The sequence below is a fragment of the Cyanistes caeruleus genome, chromosome Z, assembly GCF_971803275.1.
Source record: "Cyanistes caeruleus chromosome Z, bCyaCae1.hap1.1, whole genome shotgun sequence".
Taxonomy (NCBI): domain Eukaryota; kingdom Metazoa; phylum Chordata; class Aves; order Passeriformes; family Paridae; genus Cyanistes; species Cyanistes caeruleus.
Genome location: NC_141732.1, coordinates 21669746 through 21690007, shown reverse-complemented (window position 1 = coordinate 21690007; position 20262 = coordinate 21669746). Strand labels below are relative to the sequence as shown.

The 20262-nt window shown below is 39.1% G+C and overlaps 1 protein-coding gene and 1 long non-coding RNA gene across 3 annotated transcripts in view; one reads left to right on the top strand and one right to left on the bottom strand.

Moving 5' to 3' along the window:
* Nucleotides 1-12864, bottom strand: part of PTAR1 (protein prenyltransferase alpha subunit repeat containing 1) — a 33040-nt gene extending 20176 nt beyond the window's left edge. For both annotated transcript variants that reach the window (XM_086868440.1, XM_086868441.1), the window contains exons 1-3: nt 12632-12864; nt 7302-7471; nt 494-560 (exon numbers count right to left, since the gene is read on the bottom strand). In XM_086868440.1, the coding sequence (XP_086724566.1) occupies nt 494-560; nt 7302-7471; nt 12632-12864 (470 nt within the window). The remainder of the gene's footprint in view (nt 1-493; nt 561-7301; nt 7472-12631) is intronic.
* Nucleotides 12865-12974: 110 nt separating this feature from the next.
* On the top strand, nt 12975-15381 carry LOC111945503 (uncharacterized). Its single transcript, XR_015280697.1, has 2 exons — nt 12975-13053; nt 13299-15381. It is a non-coding gene; the product is annotated as an uncharacterized LOC111945503 (long non-coding RNA).
* The last annotated feature ends 4881 nt before the right edge of the window (nt 15382-20262 follow it).

Below are 20262 nucleotides of genomic sequence, written 5' to 3'. Positions count from 1 at the left end.
CAGCAAACTGTGCTGGAATCTCAAAAGAGCTCAAAGAGAGGTAAAAATGAGAACAATGAATACACACAGCATACAGCAGTTGAGCACTACCCTCGTTAACTGCAGGAGGAAAGAGGAATGGTAGTTCAATGGGACTTATACACCCTAAAAATGTGGTGCAAACATGCCTTCATATGCAGCACTGTAATCTTCAGCCTGCAATTAAAAAAAAAACAAAATCCAACCAAAAACAACAACAACAACAAAAAAAACCGAAAAAAACCAACCCCCCCCCCCCCAACAAACAAACAAACCCACCCAACAAAAGCCAAACAAGGGCAGTCTCAAACTACCTGCTATATATAGGAAAGAAGAGATTTTTAACATTCCTTCAGCACTTCTTAGCTGCTTAGACAAGTTCTTGCTGCATCACTAATAACCACTTGAAACAAAGCTTTCAGCTGACTCATGTAAGGCCCAGGTCTTTTGATTGCATTTTTTAAGTGCAACATACCTCACGTTCCAAGCAGTGGTGAAGTCGGGGTTCAGCAGTAGCAGGGTACATGTGATATCTATCAGCTCTAAAACAATAGAAAAAGAGACATTAAGATCAGTAATGATTTTCACACAGCACTGATCTCACTGCAGTCCCTTACTCCCTCTCATTCCTCAAAGTCTCTCTGCTTTGCCTGCTTTACCTCTGTAAAATGTTGCTCTTATTCCAGAATAAATTATAGCTTAATTGATGGGGGAACAAGATCTGCCATATCCTCCCTTTTCATTATATAAAATAATGAACCAATAATGTGTATGCCTTCAGCAAGGAAAAATCATTATATAAAATCCTCAAGTATTCAGTGATTTTAACCTCACACACTATATATGATAAGCAGAGACTTCTTCAAAGAAAAAATTCAAAGACTCTTAAATACTATAGAGAAGTAAAAATATACCCTACTGTTTTAGAACAAGTCTGAGCTGCAGATGGCTGCCATATACCATACTGTAACAAAAATTACACACACTATAAAAAACCTATAGCTGAAATATGAAACACCCATCTATGAACGAGGACTGCAAAAGCACTCCCTATTGAACTGTACAGAAAACACTTCAAATAAATTGTGACACGCTTCAGACTGAAATTTTAATACTAATTAAATAAAAAACCCAACGTAAAACCCAAAATATTTGCTGCCATCCCTGCATTTAAGCACTGCACACTATGGATTTATGTATTCCACTTATTTTTAACTACATCATAAAAAATGAATGCAACTACCCAATCTTTTATTGTCAATTAAATTTGGCTACATTCTCTCCTAATCACCCTGCATTTGACATACTAATTAGATAGCACTTAGGTGATTCCCAGCATAAGAGGTTTTCCTTCATTACTTGAAGGAAAAAGGATGGTATCTCATGGAAACAGATCTTTGGTTATCGCACTTAATGACCGCAAAATGAACTGTTAAGAAATTCAACCGTAACGGGACATAAATTAATTCAAAATGCAAAGGGACACAGCCTCATGTATCTTTGAAACAGGAGTCAATACTTAGGTTTAAAAGTGAAATACCTTCCTATGTTACTGTGTGTCTGATTGATCAGTTATGTCCAACAAAAAAAATTCTGTATTTTCCATTATGTTCTTCCTTATGAGGAACATGCTAAGCCACCATATAATGCAAGGGGTGATGGGTGGTGGGGTGTGGAATTCTTTAGTGTACTGTTGACTTTGCACTAAGCTGTAATGTTTTCAAAAGTGTCTCAAGGAAGGAATTTAACTTTCAATTTTCACAAGTTTCAGTTAAACCCCTCTTTGCTGCCAAGGAATAAATATTTCTCATACATGCAAAGCTTCTTCCTTATTTGCTGCCTGAATGAACAAACACTATTCCTTGGTTTACCAATTCCTGAACCAGCAAAGTATTTCAACACACATTTAATTTTATGCAGCTGACTATCCAAATTCAAGTAACCAGGATTAATAAAAACACATAAACAAAATCAAACATAGATAAAATTAAACATCTGCTAAGTGTTTTGTGGCTACTGTTTCAATTTTACATTAAAAAATTAGTTTGGAACATTTACGAAAACACCATTTTTATAAGGAGGTACAGTTAAAATTGTGATTTTTTTCCCATGTACATTTTCCATTTTACCTACAATAATGATTTTAGCAATTATTAGGTACTACCACTGTACATGTTATATGCACATCAAGCAAAATTTATTATAGCCTATTTCAGTCTTTCAAATACTTCTCAGAAAAAAATTTTCAAAGTCTACTTAGACAATACAGCTTCCTTAGTCATGATTTCCAGTTAACATGACCACTCTGGTAATCTCAAGGGTCTGTAACAGCACCCAGTCAAGTCCAGAATTAAACAGAATTTGTTTGCATTTTGTCCATTTTCCCATTACAGAGGTTCATTGCATCCTGAACATTATCAAAAGAAAGATGCAGATAAAAGTAAAATCTCCAAGTCATGCCCAGTTCTTTCATGTCAATGTTCTTTCATGTAAGACACAGATGAAGATACATGAACTGTGGATTCTGTGCCAGAAATGTGAAACGACAGAATTCTGTAATCTCTAAGCCACTTTTTAATAGAAAAATAGCACAACTGAGGAACCTCTGAGCCACTTTTTAATAGGAAGTCTTATGACAGACTAGGCACACAATGATAGTAATTGCCAATTATTCCCCCGTGTTAGTAACAAAACCCAACATATTTTATTTACAATTTAAAATTGCTTTCTACTAAATATGTTTCAGGCAAACTGTTGCATTATAGGTGCTCACACTGAACATGTCCTTTTGCACATTAAAGTCTCCTAAACAACAAAAGGACAAATAAAACAATATGGTTTTAGCTTACCTTTAAATATGGCTGTGTCCTTTTTTAGATATTCTGGGAGCAGTTTGTAACAATTTCAGAAAACCACCTTGATGTAACATAAATACTATGCACGCATAAACTTAACAAATATTGGAGAAAGGATAAAACCATACTGTAAGATTTAGATTCCTGAACTCCAATAATAGCAGGAGTAGCAGTCATGATTCTGGATTCCAAGTATCCAAAAGAAACTGTAACTATAACCTATCAATGAATGACTATAAAGCACCTTCTTCTTCCAGGATGGTGTCAGAAAAAAAATATCAGATACCATGTATGAAAGCAGATGCTTAAATCAGGCTGCAGTTCTCCTCTGTTCTATTTTAAAGGGCTTACAGTGACTCAAACAAAACAGAAGAGGTGAGTAGAGACTACGTCTGCAATCACTGATTATAACAAGCTTCAACAGAACATACAATTGAGTTCTGAAGCAGTAATAGACAAAACAATCTCTTCACTAGATGCAAAAGAACACAAATACCCTGCCACATTCCAAGTATGCACTTTTGCACATCACAAAAGCAATCTGGAGCCAAATCCTTGAAAATACTTAAGAGAAAACCATAACATCTCTTGGCAGAGTCTCTAAGCCCACCTGAGAAAGATTTCCACCTTCATTCTCTCCACCACTGCAGTTCAGTTTCTGCTCAAGCCTTTAATCAAATGTGAAACTCAATTACAGTAAAATACACTAAACTCCCTTACAAACAGTGTTCTAACATGAAGGACCTGATTGTGTCTAACAGTGGTTACAGAAAACCTCAGCAGACATGAAAATGCTGTAGACCAGTTCTTCTCATACATCTGAAACTGACTTTTGTAAATGAAGAGAAAAAGCAGAAGGGAGTTTCATTTTCAAAAGAAAGCCAAACAAGTTGCAGGCTCTAGTCTAAAATCCACGCTACTGCAGTATTCACTGAAAGTTTTCTGAGCTGCATTTTGCAAGGAAGGATTCTGCAAGGTTTCACCTGTGAGAGAAGCAGAGGACCACAGACACCATCCCTGTGGCACTGGCAGGTGTGAAGGCATCACAACAAAGCACCTGCACTGGTGTTAAAGGAGCAGGGTGCTAACACACAGGTAAGGGCTACCAGCTGTCTTCAGACACACAAAAATTGACACAGATATCAATGTTTGTAGTTTGGCTTGAAACAAGAAATTTTTCTCTGTGTGGAAATGTCAACGGTTAGACTTTACAGTAACACTTGAGACCAAAAATGAAGTCTCCCTGCTTAAGATCTGCAGCTTAATAACAATACACATCACAAACTCCTACCTCAGACCTCCAAAAGCACTGCAATGAGAACCACTGGTGTTGCTAAGATTGCCTGCGCTAGTAGGTTCAACCCTTTAAATGCTAAAGTTTGTATTTAGCTATGTGTCAGTCAACATTAATCATATTCCCTGTATTAAAGCTCTGTATACTGAATTTTGTAGTTGTCTGCACTACAAATTTCAAATTTGGAATGATGTCACAACCACCAGTTTCTATCAAAACTGAGAAAGTCAGCAGCAGCAGGTTGGTGGCTGTTCTCAGAAAGATCCTAGTCTTAATAGGTCCAACCATAAACCACTAAGACCAAGAAAAAATGGAAGATACTTAAGTTAGCAATACACATCCCCTAGGAAGAGAGTCTTTTAAAGAGGTCTGTAATGAGAAAAAAAAATTCAAGAAAATAAATGATGTAAAAATAAAAGGCAGTGTGAAATTTATAAAGTCCACAAAATACTTTTCATAGATAATTATATAGCGACATGACATCAACTCTGTAGGAGCAGTGTGGGAAACACAACGACACAGACACACACAAAAAATCTGTTAGACAAAAATAAAACACAATCAATGGTCATACCCAGCAACACTGGGCAAAAATTCTTCAAGTTCTTTAAGCTACTCTTTTGAAGGGTCATTAATTCAAAGGATCAAGCCGGTGCACTGTTACTCCAGTGCCATCCAAGGTGTACAGCTAGCAGTGGAATACTCTTGTGTTGCCAGGAGAATGGGCATGACAGGACACTCCTTGTCATGATCTGCCCTGTCTGCCATTTCATGCTACCAGCTTTCCAAAATGCTTGCAATTATACATGCATATGTTTGCAATAAGGAATCAAAGTGTGTTTAACAAATCAAAGCATGTTCAGCTAATCTAGACCCCACCATTAAGTAGACAAAAGCAGGCTCTCCACCTTAAGAATGCTCCCACTCCAAGATCCACTAAAGACCTCAATCTTCTTTCTCCAGATCACCTCCAAAGGCAGAAGTTCAAGTGCACGTTTACAGACCTGACAAACACCACCTGACTGTGCTGTACACTACACTTCAATGAGCATCAGGGCACAGCTGGCATCATCCACTCACAGTCAAACAGGCTACAGCAGTAAAATACTAAAGAAGTGGATGGTAGGTATCAAAGGAGAAATGCTACTGACCAGATATCATCTCCTGATCTACACAGATCTACACTCAAAACTCTCAAAACTTACCTAGTAATAACACCATGTTAGTTACAACTAGGTGCTAGAGTCTGCACCAGATGTGTGCTATCATCTGGTTCATCATGTGTGAACTATTTAAAACATAATTCTTTAACTCACTATTTCATAAAACAGTCAGGGAGACTGGCTCTGCTGTAGCAATCAACCCAACTGAATAAATGGTGGCTGTTTGGTATGCCTCAGGAGGGGAAGACAATCCCACACATTTTGAATCAAAATGGACACAGTCAGTGCTTTATGGACAGGTTAGTTACACGTAAACAGAAAAAATTAAAATACGGTAACAGTCCAAAACTGAAACCCAGCTGCATGTGAGTCATTAAAGATCTGAACTCTGAGTGGTCACAGGGTGCCCTTCAACAGAACAGATATCTCTCTTTCTGAGGGATGTGAACAATACCATAGCAGGTAAAAGATACTAGAAAGAAGTCTCTACAAGAGAAAACACCAACAGAAATAAGATACTGAGAAGCCCAGCATAATAATAATTTTTCTTTCTTCCAATGGTTATTTAGAAGATACTGCAACAATAAACAAACAACTTGTTTCATAAACTGGTTATTCTTTTTCATTCTTACTCTGAACAGGACACCTTATAAGAAATAACTCCTATGTCACACCTGTTCATAATTCATATTTCGAATTTTTTTAAAGAACATATACAAAAGAGTTTTTCATGCAAGTTAAACCAAAAACCAAACCAAAACAAAGACATGAGAATGGAAATAAAACTTTACAATTATCAAGCTGTGGGGACTAATGAATTCTGGTACCTCTACATCTGAAACACATTGCACTCACTTCTTACAGTATACAGATATACCACCACATTTTTCTTTTGACTCAGGAAAACAGGAGAAAATTCCTTTTGCATCAACATCACTTCCTCAAATAACTCACTGAAATGACTTGTCTGTCTCTAACCTTTCCAGTTAGGGCAAGAGCGAAAGAAATTTTATTTTCAAATGACCCTAAACTTGTTTAAGTTAAGATACACAATCCAAGCCTGCTCTCCTTAGTAAGCACCATTTCTTCCATAACAGGTTCAACTGACATTAGGAAGGGAAAATGAACCAGACAAGGGCACCCTCAGTCAGTTTGGAGATTATACCACTGTGGGTGGGAGTGATCTGCTGGAGGGTAGGAAGGCTCTGCAGGGGGATATGGACAAGCTGGATTGATGAGTCTAGACTACCTGTATGAGGTTCTGATGGGTCCTGCCCCTGGGTCACAATGCCAAGCAACACCACAGGCTGGGGGAAAGATGCTTGGTGGTAAAGGACCCAGGGGTGTTAGCCACAACAAGCTGAAAATGAGCCAGAAATGTCCCCAGGTGGGCAAGAAGGCCAAGGGCATCCTGGCTTGGATCACAACAGTGTGGCCAGCAGGATCACATCAGTGACCATCTCCATGTACTCACTAAGACATCAAAGTGCTGGAGTAAGCCCAGAGAAGGGCAACTGGAGCACAAGTCTTACAAAGAAGTGCTGGAAGTCTTTAGTCTGGAGAAAACGAGGCTTGGGGGAACCTTACTGCTCTCCAAAACTACATAAAAGGAGATTGTAGCCAGGTGAGTGCCAGTCTCTTTTCACACCTAACAAACTACACGATGAGAGAAAATGGTCTCAGGCTGCAGCAGATGTTTAGGTAGGATATGAGGAAAAATTTCCTCACTGAAAGTGCTGTCAAAATTGAAACAGGCTGTTTAGGAAGTGCTAGAGTCACCATCCCCAGACATATTTTGGAAGACATACAAACACAGCACTTAGGAACATGATTTAGTGTTGGACTTGGCAGTGTCAGGTTTATGGCTGGACTCTGATCTTAAAGCTCTTTTCCTAACTCCATGATTTTATGATAAATAAAAAATGCGCACTAAAAATCATGTAATATACTCTTCTCCAACTCAGAACTCACCATCCTTGTTCAGCCACTGTTTTCTCTGTCTGTAGAGGAGAAGTTTATTGTGGACATATGGCAAAAGAAACTTCACACACCAGCTCTCCACACCAAGCTTGTTTTCTACCAGGACAATCGGGCTCCGGTTATATCTGGCTTCAGGGCAGGGTATTAATCCAATTTCATCTCTTAAAAAACAGAAAGAAAGATAATTAAGCATATTTCCAGTAGGTGACAATTATTTTTCTCAATAGAGCACACTGGCAATGCTTACCAACCAAATACTCCATCATCTTTTTACCTCATCTTTACTGAAATCTGGTATCTGAAAAGTTTTATTTGATTTTCACAAAGATCCTAGATGATGAAGGCCCCCTTTTTTCTGTTTTTAGACCATCACCCAAACAGTTTAACTCAGCTGAATCAATACAAGCAACCCTGGTTTTGTAATAAATATGAGACAGAGCTCTAACAACTGCTTCAGCAAGATAAACAGAACATGCCATCTAGTACAGGCACCTGACTAACCAAAAGCTACCCAGCTGTGCCCTGTAGCAGCATGACCAGATGCTCTGAAACTAAAGATCACGCAGAAGAATATGCTCACTTCCACATGTCCCATTTTTCATTATCCTATGCAAGGCAACATCATCAACAGACGGAAGAATTGAGACACAGAGGCCAGTCTGATTAGATGATAACTCCGTACAAGAAACTTAAGCCTTTAAAACAACAGTGACAAACATGAACATTTGTACCAGCAAACAAAGCAGAAGAGACTCAGCTGTTTAGTTTCAATGGGCCATACCATATTTAATTTTTTCATCAGGTTTTTCAAGCAAACTGAATAGCAGCTCCTTAAAAATAAACACAGCTCATCCAGGATTCACACTTGGACAGAAAGCAACATTATTTTGTACTTTCCATTATGCATCATTTCTCCACCAACTCCCACTGAATGGAAAAAGCTGTTGCTAAAGAGGGAAATCCTCAGAACTCAAGAAGGATAAAAAAGATTTCTTGTGATCTCAGAAAACAAACTCTCCATCTTAAAACTCTTTGTAATACAAGATTTACAGATAAACTTCAATTGTCAGCTCCTCAACCTCAATGAAATTATCTTAAATAAAATTTATTAGTGGGTACTCTGAGCATGTTGATTTAGTTCTGTGTCCTCACCGGACTATTACTGAGGCAATCAAAAGTGGCACAGTGTGCTTGTTTAAGAACATATTTGCTTATTCAGAAAACAGATTTGATCTTCCATACATCAAAACATGTATCACAAGCCACAAAAAACACAGGCAAGGTGAACTCAAGGTAAAACATTTGCAAATCATGTGGCTCTGTTTCCAAAAACACATTCAGGTCCCTTTAGCTTCCCTGGTCAGCCAAGAACAGAGAGAAGAAAAAAGCATTCTCTTTCCCCACTAAAAGCAAGAAATGGGTATCAAACCAAGATCCTTATCTGTGCTGCTCCATTTAACACAAGCTAAGCTCTTCAAGAAGCAAGATTAAACCCAAAATGACACTCCTGTCTGCTTCTTTCAATACAGTATCTTAATAGCCTGAAATTTTTATGTACTGCTGGGTCTTTCTTTTATGAACACTAAACCCGTCCTGGGCCAAACTTTGCCTGGCCTTGAATACAGGAACAGGAAAGTCTCCAGAAGCAACGAAGATGCAGTCAGGCACTGGTAGGCCAATTAACTCTGTGAATTACCATAAGAACCTACCAGCTGCAACTTACAAACAGTATACCAAAGGTAAACAGCAAGGAGAGGAAAAAACCCACAAAACAAACACCCACACCTTTATTTATTACCAAATGCAAAAATCTGACTTGGGTGAGCTAAGTTTCACAATGCTCCTTTGAACAGACCAAAATGACAGACAGGTATGGTTTGCACAAAGCTGGCAAGTCAGCTTGAAACACTTCAGAATGCACTCTGATAGTCAAAATCACCATAGGACTAAACCCACTGCACACTGAAATGTACTAAGATAAAGTGCAACACAAAAAATGCTTTATCTGGTAACTACTCAATTTTTGCGAAGATGCAAACCAGGATTTGTCATCTGGTAACAATCTTTCCTCCAACACTTTGGTATTTTATTATTTTATAAAATCATTTCTGATGATTCATGTGGTTCTGAAATCATGTTGCATTCAGTTCCTGAGAACCAACAGAATTCACAATGCCAAATACCAGGGATGTAGATTTATCTGAGGTTGGTGCCTATCTCACAAAACAATTTATTGAGGCCACCATCTATTTGTCCTTCTGAAGGTTCCTCAAATCTGCAGAAGGACAAAGCAACAGAGCAAGTCTACCAGGAGACACTAGTCAAGAATGCCTGAAGTGTCTTCTCCATCATGCACCCAAAGCAAGCCTCTGCAGCAGGACTTGCCTGCAGACACTGCTGAATTAGTGCCTGTGAAATGAAGTGACTGACCATGCAAAACATATGATGGAAACAGTGCCTGCTCATATGACAAGACTGCCTGAACTCACTGCAGAATGGTCAATGCCTGTACTTAGGTCCAGTGACTGGTGCAAAATGCTCACAATACTGAAGAAGATACCAAGTGAGGGCTGCTTCTAATTGGTCTTTGTATCATTAGTCTAAAGAAAGGTTCAATTTCTCTCCCAAGATTTCCCAGTTTTCTGATACTGTCTCCTGAAATTTAGAAGTTATTTAGCACTTTTACATTTACTTTCCACAAAATTTTAGGTTTTAGGTGAGTTATCATGAAATCTTCTGCCATTACAGAGCTTCTTCATCCTGAGCTGAGACCAGAGAAGATGTGCAAAATGACATCTGGGAGACCCTGGACCTGGTCCACAGGGCAAACCTTAGCCAGAACAGAACAGTATTGACAAGACATTGCTGGACCTGTTTCAAGAGTCCCAATCTGTTGACTCATCCATTCAATAAACCAACAGGCAACCTGCCATAAACTTTTCAAAGCTGTGATAGGAAAAAACTTCCCTCTGTCACAAAACCATAATACCACAGTATAGCAAGGAGAGGAAGCACTTAGTGTGACACTACCATTATGAGTCTTCAGGTTCTCCATGTAGAGGGACCTTCTCTGATTTCCTTGGTAGACTGGGTAAAAATACTTCCCTTAATTTAAAAATTTAAAAGAAGCCTTACAAAATTGGAAACTAGTATGCTGACACAGTTATCCAACAGGAAATAAATGGAGCTATTAGAGAGAAAAGGCAAAAAGAATTTTGAGTTGTATATTTAGCTAGAAGATCATCTTAAAAAAATAGTCTTGCAGCAAATTTCAGTTAAAGTAAAAAAAAGAGAAACAACAATCCTACGTTACATTTAGTCTAAAATTTTATTTTTACACGCTCTTTAGTGCTGATTCTATTTTAAACCAAAACAAAACATCCATTCTGACAGACACTAAGGTGTACAAGCAGCCATTGACAAGGGTCAATAAATGCTGGAAAAGAGGTGAGAAGGGGATAGAAGTATGGAAAGTGAATAGAAACACTATGCATGTAAGAGATTCCTTATTTTCAGTGAAGATAGGCAGTTCCCACATAAAATAATTCAAACCTGGATCTGTAAGATGTTGAATTCAGGACACCAACCAATTCAGGAATTCAAGAACTGCAGCTGACCAGTAGAAGACACGATGCAGATACACAAAAAGACCCAGCCAGCATGGCTACAGCTGGGTGCTCCCAAGGCACAGAGGCAGCTCAGCAAAGGACCCACAGCCTACACCGGCCTGCAGAGTCCCATTCCAAGCAGTTTCAACCACTTCAGAAATCTAGCAGACAGAATTGTCAATTTTCCTGCTTTAAGGGATAAACTAGAAGCAGCTTGTACTTTTTCACTTGAAGCACATCACAGTGCATCAGTCTCAGCATGCACAGCCCTTGTAGCCTACTTTCATCGCTGAAATTGCATCTAAGAAAGAAAACTGCAATAGCAGCTAATTCTTCAGAAACACCATCTCAAAGTTTGCTGCCAATATGGAATTCTGGCAGAGGAGTAAGAGCTATGAAAAAACCAGAACATTCATTCATAAATACTGGCCATTTACAGCACATTATGCTTCACATCCTAAAAATGAAGCATCAAGGAAAAACGCAGCCTTTTTTTAAGCAGCATCCATATGCTGCATTTTAAAACCTGGCCGCCCACCCAAATTGCTTACTACATTTAGAGAAACATGAGGGTATTTACTCTAATCTTGTCTTGTCAAGCAAAGGGATAAATTAAGCGCCATAAAATTTTCCTATGCAACTGTTTAGCTTATCACTTTCTGGAACAGATTAATAGGCCGCCACCTCAGAGACTGCAGAGTTTCCAGCAGACACAAATACACCTCACCTAAATTAGGAAGTTATTAATTATGTGCTACCTTATTTGCCATAACCAACAAGGAGTTGCATATAGTTCCCTAGTTTGTGTCTTAAAGGCTGGAGAAATATAATCTGGGAAACAGAATTATGGGAGGCACTTAAAACAGGGTCTCAAGGCTGTTCAAAAACTCTGAAAAATAAAACAGGCCATCTGCCCCGCAGATTGCTGGTTAAATGTTATTGTCACAAGATAGCAATTACTGTTGTTTGCATTTTCATAGCCATTCTGTCTTCTGCAAAACAACACACAACGAAAAGCACTACCACTTCCACCAACAGATAGGGATTTGAAGGTGGCATTCACCACACCGACCTGTTTGTCCAAAAGCGCAATTCGGGAGGTTTCTATCCTAAAGTTTGTTCCTACCAATGCCAGAGCTCTGCTCCAGGCAAACACAGAACCCGGTGGCTCCTGCGGGGCTCGGCAGGGCTGGCCCACCCGCCGGGAAGGCTCAGCCCCATCCCGCCTGTGCGACGAGTTTAACGCTGCCAAACATCGAGTTCAGAGAGAGGTCACTCAGCAACTTTTCTTTGAAAACATATCCTTCGCTTACAGACTGCGGAGCCCCCGCTGGTTTCCACGACTCGGTACGTGTTACCGGCGGGGCGGTTGTGGCCGCGGGGCTGCGGCCGCAGCCGCACGGATCTCCAGCCTGGGCTCAGGTTCCCGGAGCGAGTCCAGAAGCCGCGGAGGCAGGAGAGCACCGAGGACAGAGACACAGCGCCCTGCCCCAGCGGGGTGCCACCGCAGCCGCCCGGAGCCGGCCCCCCCGCTCGGAGGAGACCCGGCTGGTCCCCGCGGCAGCTCACGGCGTGACCTTGGGCTCGGCCCCGGCCCCGGCCCCGGCGCGGCCCCGCGGGACCCGCGCCCCGCCCGCCGGCGGCCGCGGAGCGCGCTCGGGCCTGAGGGCGGGCAGCGCTCCCTCCGCGCCGCCGGGCCGCGGCCGCACTCACATGTGTGGGTTCCGCTGGAAGGCGTTGCGGATGTCCTTCACGACCCGCTGCACCAGCACCGCCACCTCCTCCGGCGACTCGGCCATGTTCCCGCAGGCGGCGGCGGCGGCGGCGGGAGCGCTTCCGGGGCAGCGCGGGCGGGCGGGCGGGCGCGGGGCGGCGCCGGGCGGGAGCGGCGCCCGGTAATTCACACGCGATTTTATCGCTCCGTTTGTTGTGTCAGGCGTCGCCATAGGCCACCTTTAAAGGATAGGCCACTGGTAGCTTTAAAAGATAAGCATACTGTGTATAGCTTTTTTCCAAGAAATATGGGAGCGCTTCTTTTCAAGGCTGAGTGTGAAGAGGCGATTATAATTCTGAACTTTAACTTACGTATTTACTCGTCATTAGAAATTACTGTGTTTACAAAGCATTAACCGCGCGTAGGTGATATGTCTCTAGTTTGAAAGCTTGTAGTGTCGTCATCATCTGCTTCATCGTTACCTTTCCTCCCCCGAGAGGCTTGGTAGACCCTTCCATATATTCTCCTTAAAAATTAAAAATAATAATGAAATGGCATACGGGACATTTTGTGGGGCCTTCTTCATAGCCCGTATTTTAAGTGGGAAAATTTAGACTAAATAATGCTCGCTTCAGGTAATTGTATTATATGTCTGTGCTCTTCTAGGTTTTCATTCACATTGTGGAATGTATAGACATTGTTTTTATGATGTGTGGCTGAAATTATTGAAGCAAATTGATACATTCTGGATGTCAAATAAGCGAAAATACAAATATGAGGAAAGGTGTTGCAACACTTGGTGAGTATTGGGAGATATTTTTAGCTGAAAAATACAAACTGCTTTTTCAAAATAGCTTAGATTGCTGTGTTCAGCATAACCCTGCATTTTTCGTTTATGCCTATTGGCCCTGTTGAAAAGGACTAAATCAGTTTTATGTAATGGATAGTTTATATTTTCAGGCTCATTGCCGTCTCACTTTGTCCTGTGCAATTTGTTTGTGTATGGGTTTGAGTCACATTTGTGAAAAGCAGCCAATTGAAGTTCACTCTGGGAATACAGTGACTGAAATAGTTCTAGCTATGAGGTTGGTTTAGGTTGGGATTTTGTTGTTGTAGTTCTCTTAAGAGGTTTTGGTGAATTAGACCTACATGAAACATCCTCAAGATGTCATTAGTCATGACAAAAAGCTCTGTGGATTAAAAATATAATTTTTGTGTTTGTGATGGGTTGGAGTTTTGGTGGTGTTTTTAGTTTCAGTATTGGGTGCAAGTGAAAATCCATCATAACAATACAAAGTTCTTAAAGTACTGAAAATTAATGCAAAACTATTCATGTACTTAAAAGTTGCAAAAGTAGTTATTTTGAATTGTGCAATCCAGTGGTAATATATTGTCTATGACCTCATGCATACCTTTTGAAGTGGACGGAATATTAAATTGCTATTCTTACTTAAATGTCATAATAGAAGGTATTTAAATTGTACATCTTAGCAATTATATACTTTGTCAAAGGTTGTAAGGTGGGCATTGATGTTAATATTGTACATGATACTTTATAGTAGCTTTTGGGAGCGATATGGAATTGTCAGCCAAAAATGCTTACTTACGGTAATTTTGGGGAAATTGTAATAATTTCTTCCAGAAAATACTCTTTTGTTAGATTTCACATAGGGTGTAAACTGTTAAAAATACACTGTAATTAAATAGTCAAGAATTATCTCTCTGTTACACACAGAAATTTTCCTGAGTAATCCATTCCTGTGTCATCTGGGGCAGTCTCAAAAGTATTGGAAACAATTTGCTTGAGGACTTCTTCTCTCATGGGTACAGAATAATATGTCCTTCTAACTATCTAAAGGGACATAAAAAAATCCTAGTGCATTAAACTTACCTTAATAAATGCCTAGAAGGTTAAAATCTTGCAATTTAGGCGTAAAATGTGATTGTGCATTTCTTCGTGGCCACCTTTTTAAAAAAATAACCTTGGCTTGTTTCTGTGCCTCCCAACCATTTTATTTTGTTAGAGATTTATGGACAAGTCCAACTGAGTTTAATGCAATTGATTTCAGTATTATACCTTTTGTGAAAAAGCCTCAGAGCTGGTACTAGTTGTCCCCCCACTTTGTGAGGGTGGAAACAAATGCACAGGGAACATCATTCTTAAGTGATTTCCCATGGCCTAATATTTTTCTAAGCATATCACATTACATAGCTAACACAAGGGAAAGTGCATCACCACTGCCCTTGCTTTTCTATTTATTACAAAGACTGCTTGAAAATTTGACAGCCATGGTACAGATGCAGGTGGTCGCAGAACATTTTTTCCATGTAATGGAAAGCATGAATCTTCAGATTTTTCAGTGATGGTTCTTTAACATCAGAGAATGTGGTGTCTCATCTTTCTTTTAAAGTCTAGGAAGCAAATAGAGGGAATGCTCCACACTCTTCCCCAGCTCCATTGCCCTTCTCTGGACACACTCCAGCCCCTCAGTGCCCTCCCTGAATTGAGGGGCGCAGAACTGGGCACAGGACTTGAGGTATGGCCTCACCAGTACAGGGAGAGCTGACTTCTCTTGGTACTTGTCCTGCAACTCAGCGGTGTTCAGACAGGGTCAGGGACTTCTGGTTTGCTCCAAGGAAGCTCCAGGTTAAAATTTAAAAATTGTCTGTTGTTGTTGCATCAAAATGTAATATTCTAATATAACTGGCAATAAATTACGTTTTACAATAGAGGTTTCTTACCACTGTAGGGAGTGTGGTGTGGCTTTGTTCATTATGCTGCCAATAAGCATCAGTCAGCTTGTGGAAACAGCCTCATTGACAGACAGCCAAGCATGGTTCTCCAATGGATGAAAGATAAAAGGGATGGAAACACACCTTACTCTAAAATATGCTGAATTTTTTTTTTGGGCAAAACATTTCTGAGAAACACTCCATATGCTTCACACTTTGGGTATAATGGACATCATTTGTGGATATAATTTTCTCTGTGTTTCTCCAAATTCTTCACTTCTTATTTAGAAAAAAATGCAGTTGAGGTGCCAAGAAGAAATAATCTCGCACACATTGAATTATACATTCTCTTGAATGGAAAATATGTTAAATTAATAAAAATTTCTACTTTTCTTAAGAAATAAATTTTTAATACCGCAAACATGTTCTTGACATGTTAAATTCTTTCCAGTTTTTTCTTAAAAACAAACAATATTAATTTTAAATAAGACCTGTGTGTGACAGGGAGAAGTTCCAGTAGTATTTTTATATTTATGATATCAAATGGTTTGACTACAGAGTCTGAAGAGCAAGATGGTTTTTAAACAGTAGTTGTTGGTCATATGCACTCAAATCAGCAAATTGTGCATAATCAATTATTTTAAGTCTGACACCTAATTTTTCCTCTTTTTTTCTCTTTTAAAAAGCAATTTATTGTAATTTTATTAAAATCTCACCGAAAGGAAAAACAACTAGTTTAAATGCTAGATGCACACTGCCAGTCCAATGTTAGCTAAGACAATGCTGATATTTCTTTAGAGTTTCCATATCAGCAAACCCATGTTGGAAGTCTCCTCCTATATAAATGTGGTTTCAGCATGATTTTCCTTACAATAATCAAGGAGTGATTCAGAGAAGTAATAAATATGACTATTTCATTTCCCTTCCTATTGTAGCAGAGCGTGGGATGATTCTTTTTGTAAATGAGCATATTTTGTGTCATGTTTAGAATACCTCTCATGTTTGTTCTTACTGCTAAATGCCACCTTAGACTACTTTTGAGAATGCTTTCTCATTTTCCAGTGAAGGATGAAGTTCAGTCTCCAGAGTTTTTTCCTTATATGGAAGAGAACTGGTTTTATATAGAATACCATTGTTTTTGATTTACAATAAGAATGCTAGAGAATGAAATTTTGTAACCACCTAATTTCCTTTTGGTGTATATTTACATTTTCTAACTAATTTTTCTTCACAGAGGTCTTGCAATATAAAGGAGTAACAATTTTTTTAAGCCCTCCCTCCCTTCCTCTTCCTGGGCTGAGATTGAAACTTTTTAAAATATATTGGCTTGATAAAAGGAAACAATTTTGTTTAAGGCTAGTGCATGCAACCCTCAATTATTTAAGTCAAGCTAGATAATGAAAAAACACATATAATCAGCGGAAGGGAGTAACAGCTCTGAAGTCTTCTGATCCTGAAAATCTCAGTCCTGATGCCTGTAGCTTAATGTGCTCTATTACATTATGCACATATTAACATGGATTGCTAAGGAGAATCAAGCACTTGTTTGTTCCTCCGTTCTGTAAGTGATCAAAACACATTTTCAATTAAGATGATGGCAATGTATATGTGTAGCCAGAAGCCTCATCTTTCTTTTGAAGTCCAGGAAGCAAATAGAGGGAATCCCAGAATATGTTTGTGGTTTCAGTATCTGAAGCTGCTCATACAGTTTTAATCTTTCACTAATTTTTTTGTGGAGTTGTTGATGACTCACATTCTGAATATAACTTATTAAGATAAAGTATCCTGGAGGTGATTAATAAGAGAAGTCAGTTGTTGATCTGGAGAAGGTTTAAAGGGCTGCTAGGAAGGAACTCTTCTATGTGCCCATTAATGTAGGTAAAGAAGACTTATGATAGTTCTGGAAATGTGCTACAGCTGCATACATCTTAGCTAGTTTTTTTGCTATTCAGTTTTGTATTAGTGTAGTGATCAGGAAAATTTACCTTTTTATTATTTAATGCACAAAATACTGTGTGTCAGAAGGAAGGTTTTTTTGCTTTGAAGGGGAGGCATAGATCTTACCATCTCTCAAGTGTAATGAGATACAATTAGATTATTATATGAATTAGAGGTGGTAGCAGAGAGGGTTGGAAAATAGTCTTAAAAATAGTACTGTTTTTTAGCCTTTATATTGTAATTGGAGAATGTCTTGCTGTGGCTTTCCAAAAATGTGACTTCTACTTTTTTAAATCTTTCTCCTTGCTATGTCTTGGCACCAAGAGGCTGATCTCAAAAGATTAGGACATAAATGAGTTTCTTTTGAATTATTTAATACAAGAAAGTACAGAAGAAGCAGGGAACTGTGCCACCTCATTTATTATAGCTCAGAAATTGAAGTGCACACATCTGTGAAGTCTCCATGTAGCTTTAACGAATGAAATATGCATCCTCATGTCCTCTAGGTTTAGTTTATTCAGCAAACATAACATTTAAATGAGCATTTTCCATTGAGAAATTCAAATTCAATTAAAGTAGCTAGCTTTTCATCTTTGTATATAACATACATGTAACGGTATAACAGACTAAAGATACATTCACTCTGTGAATAATCTTTTTTTGTGTGTGTACAGAAAACAAGGTTTTTCAAATCTAGCAGGCATGGCTGTGTATTTTCTGGGTCAGATCTGTTGTCTCACTAAGGCAAAATGAGGAATAGGTCTGTATCATTCCATGCTGGTTAGCTATACTGCTCTGCTTCTACTGGATAGAAATACAATCCTGTTATGCTAAACAAAAGTATTCATATAGAAATCATTCTCCAAGGAAATGTAGTCAGCTGGGCTGCAGTTTCCAAGACAACAACACCCTGAGACTACCTCTGGGGGTTTTTTTTGAGTTACTTGGTGTATCTCTTCAGATCAGTGAATTGATGTATCAGGTAAAAGCTGTTACATTTCTATTAGACATCTTTTTAATAATGAAACAAAAGTAGCTCAGCAGCCTAAGTCTGAAGTAAAGCATACTTTGATTCATTATCTATACCTATGCATTTTACATTTTTTGCTGGAAAACTTTAGATAAACTAGCTGTCATTTTTATTCAGTTGACTACAAAGGTGTGTTATGTAATGATGTTCTTATTTTTAGAAGCATTCATATATCTGAAATACAATAATTCAAAAGTGTCAGGCTTCTACAATTTCTAATGTGTTTTCTGTGAAAAGCAAAGATTGAAGAGCATTTTTGGAATAGAATAAGAAGAGACTACACGTTTAATCGGGTATGTGTAGGACTTCCTAACCCTTCACCCAGCTTGTCTTCACAAACCCCGTTCCACTAATACTCACATGGATGCAAATTAAATTCATCTACTTGTGAGAATATGTCCTAAGCCATCTTTTATTTTGAAGTCATATAACTTACTATGTTTGGGTTTGCTTACATTTATCTTTTATTTGCTACATTTATCTGACTTAAAGCAGTCACACAGATTAGTAATATAGTAAATATGAAAGATTTTAGTAGACCTGCAGTAGGTGTGAGAGGCTTCCAAAGTGACAGATTCCATGTTGCACTGAACCTGTGTAACAAATATAAAACACAGCCACTGCTACTTAATGTAGAAAGCTTTCCACACATTAAAAAACAATACTGCAAATATTTGCTTAAAATACTGAACAAGACTTAAAACCACTCCCTAGCAACACTGTCATTCTTTACAGAAGACAAGTGTTTAAACCAAAAAATTATGGAATTATGTTATTCTTACTTAGACTTACTGACCTGACATGCATACTGTCACTTTATTTAATTAATACAATGCTTCTCCGTGGCAAAACTTCTTATGAAACACCTTCCTGTACCTGAGTGCTGCAAAAATGTGCTAGGAATACATAATAAGTGGTGGTCTAGCGTACTGGGGGTGCTCTCTGATTTTGTTTCATCATTAATTGAGATGAAGTCACTGTTTTTGTCTTTGTGGGGTTGACAAAGCCCCATTTCAGATTTAAGTATCTGACTCATAGAAAAAGCACTTAACACACATTGCAGAAAGGAGAGATTAGAAGTTTCTCAAGTTGAAAGAGAGGACAAACAGAGATAGCACATGGATTTCTGATGTGTAGTATTTCCTGCATTCCTTTTGTGTTAAATCGCAGCAATACACCACCATTTCTAAATGCAAAAACGAACAAAACAGGTAGCTGTGTTCTGCTGGAACAGCAGTTTTGCTGTAGTTGTAGAAAACTTTATAAAAAGATTTATATTAGAGCTTAACCTCAATTTTCACACCTTTTCAAACTGGGGGCTTAACCGCGTTACAAGGTTGTGTTTCTGGGTTAACTCCTCACTGCTTACTTACAAAGGCTTACTTTGAGCAGGACCTGCTCAAGGCTTCCTTGTGACAAGAAAGGTACTAAACGACATTTTTTAATGTAGTCTGAAGAAAAAATGGATTAAAAATTAGAAGGCTTTTATGATTAAAAAACCCCTTGCACTTCGCATATTTTGTTTTAATGCCCCGAATTCGGCTATAGTTGCTGAAAAAAGTTTGGGTAGGAAGGCGGGAACGACTAACAGGATCAGCACGGGAGCGGGTCCCGGAGCCTGGCCGGGGCCAGCAGGGGGCGCGGTGGCACCTTATCCTGGCGCTTTGGGGATGGATGGATGGATGGATGGATGGATGGATGGATGGATGGATGGATGGATGGATGGATGGATGGATGGATGGATGGATGGATGGATGGATGGATGGATGGATGGATGGATGGATGGATGGATGGATGGATGGATGGATGGATGGCACACCAGCAGCACTGCTCTTCACACATCCCAGGATTCTCTTGGTGGGTTTTCTGCCACAAGGGCAGACTGATGGCCCATGGTCAGCTTGATGTCTCCTGGGACCCCCAAGTGCT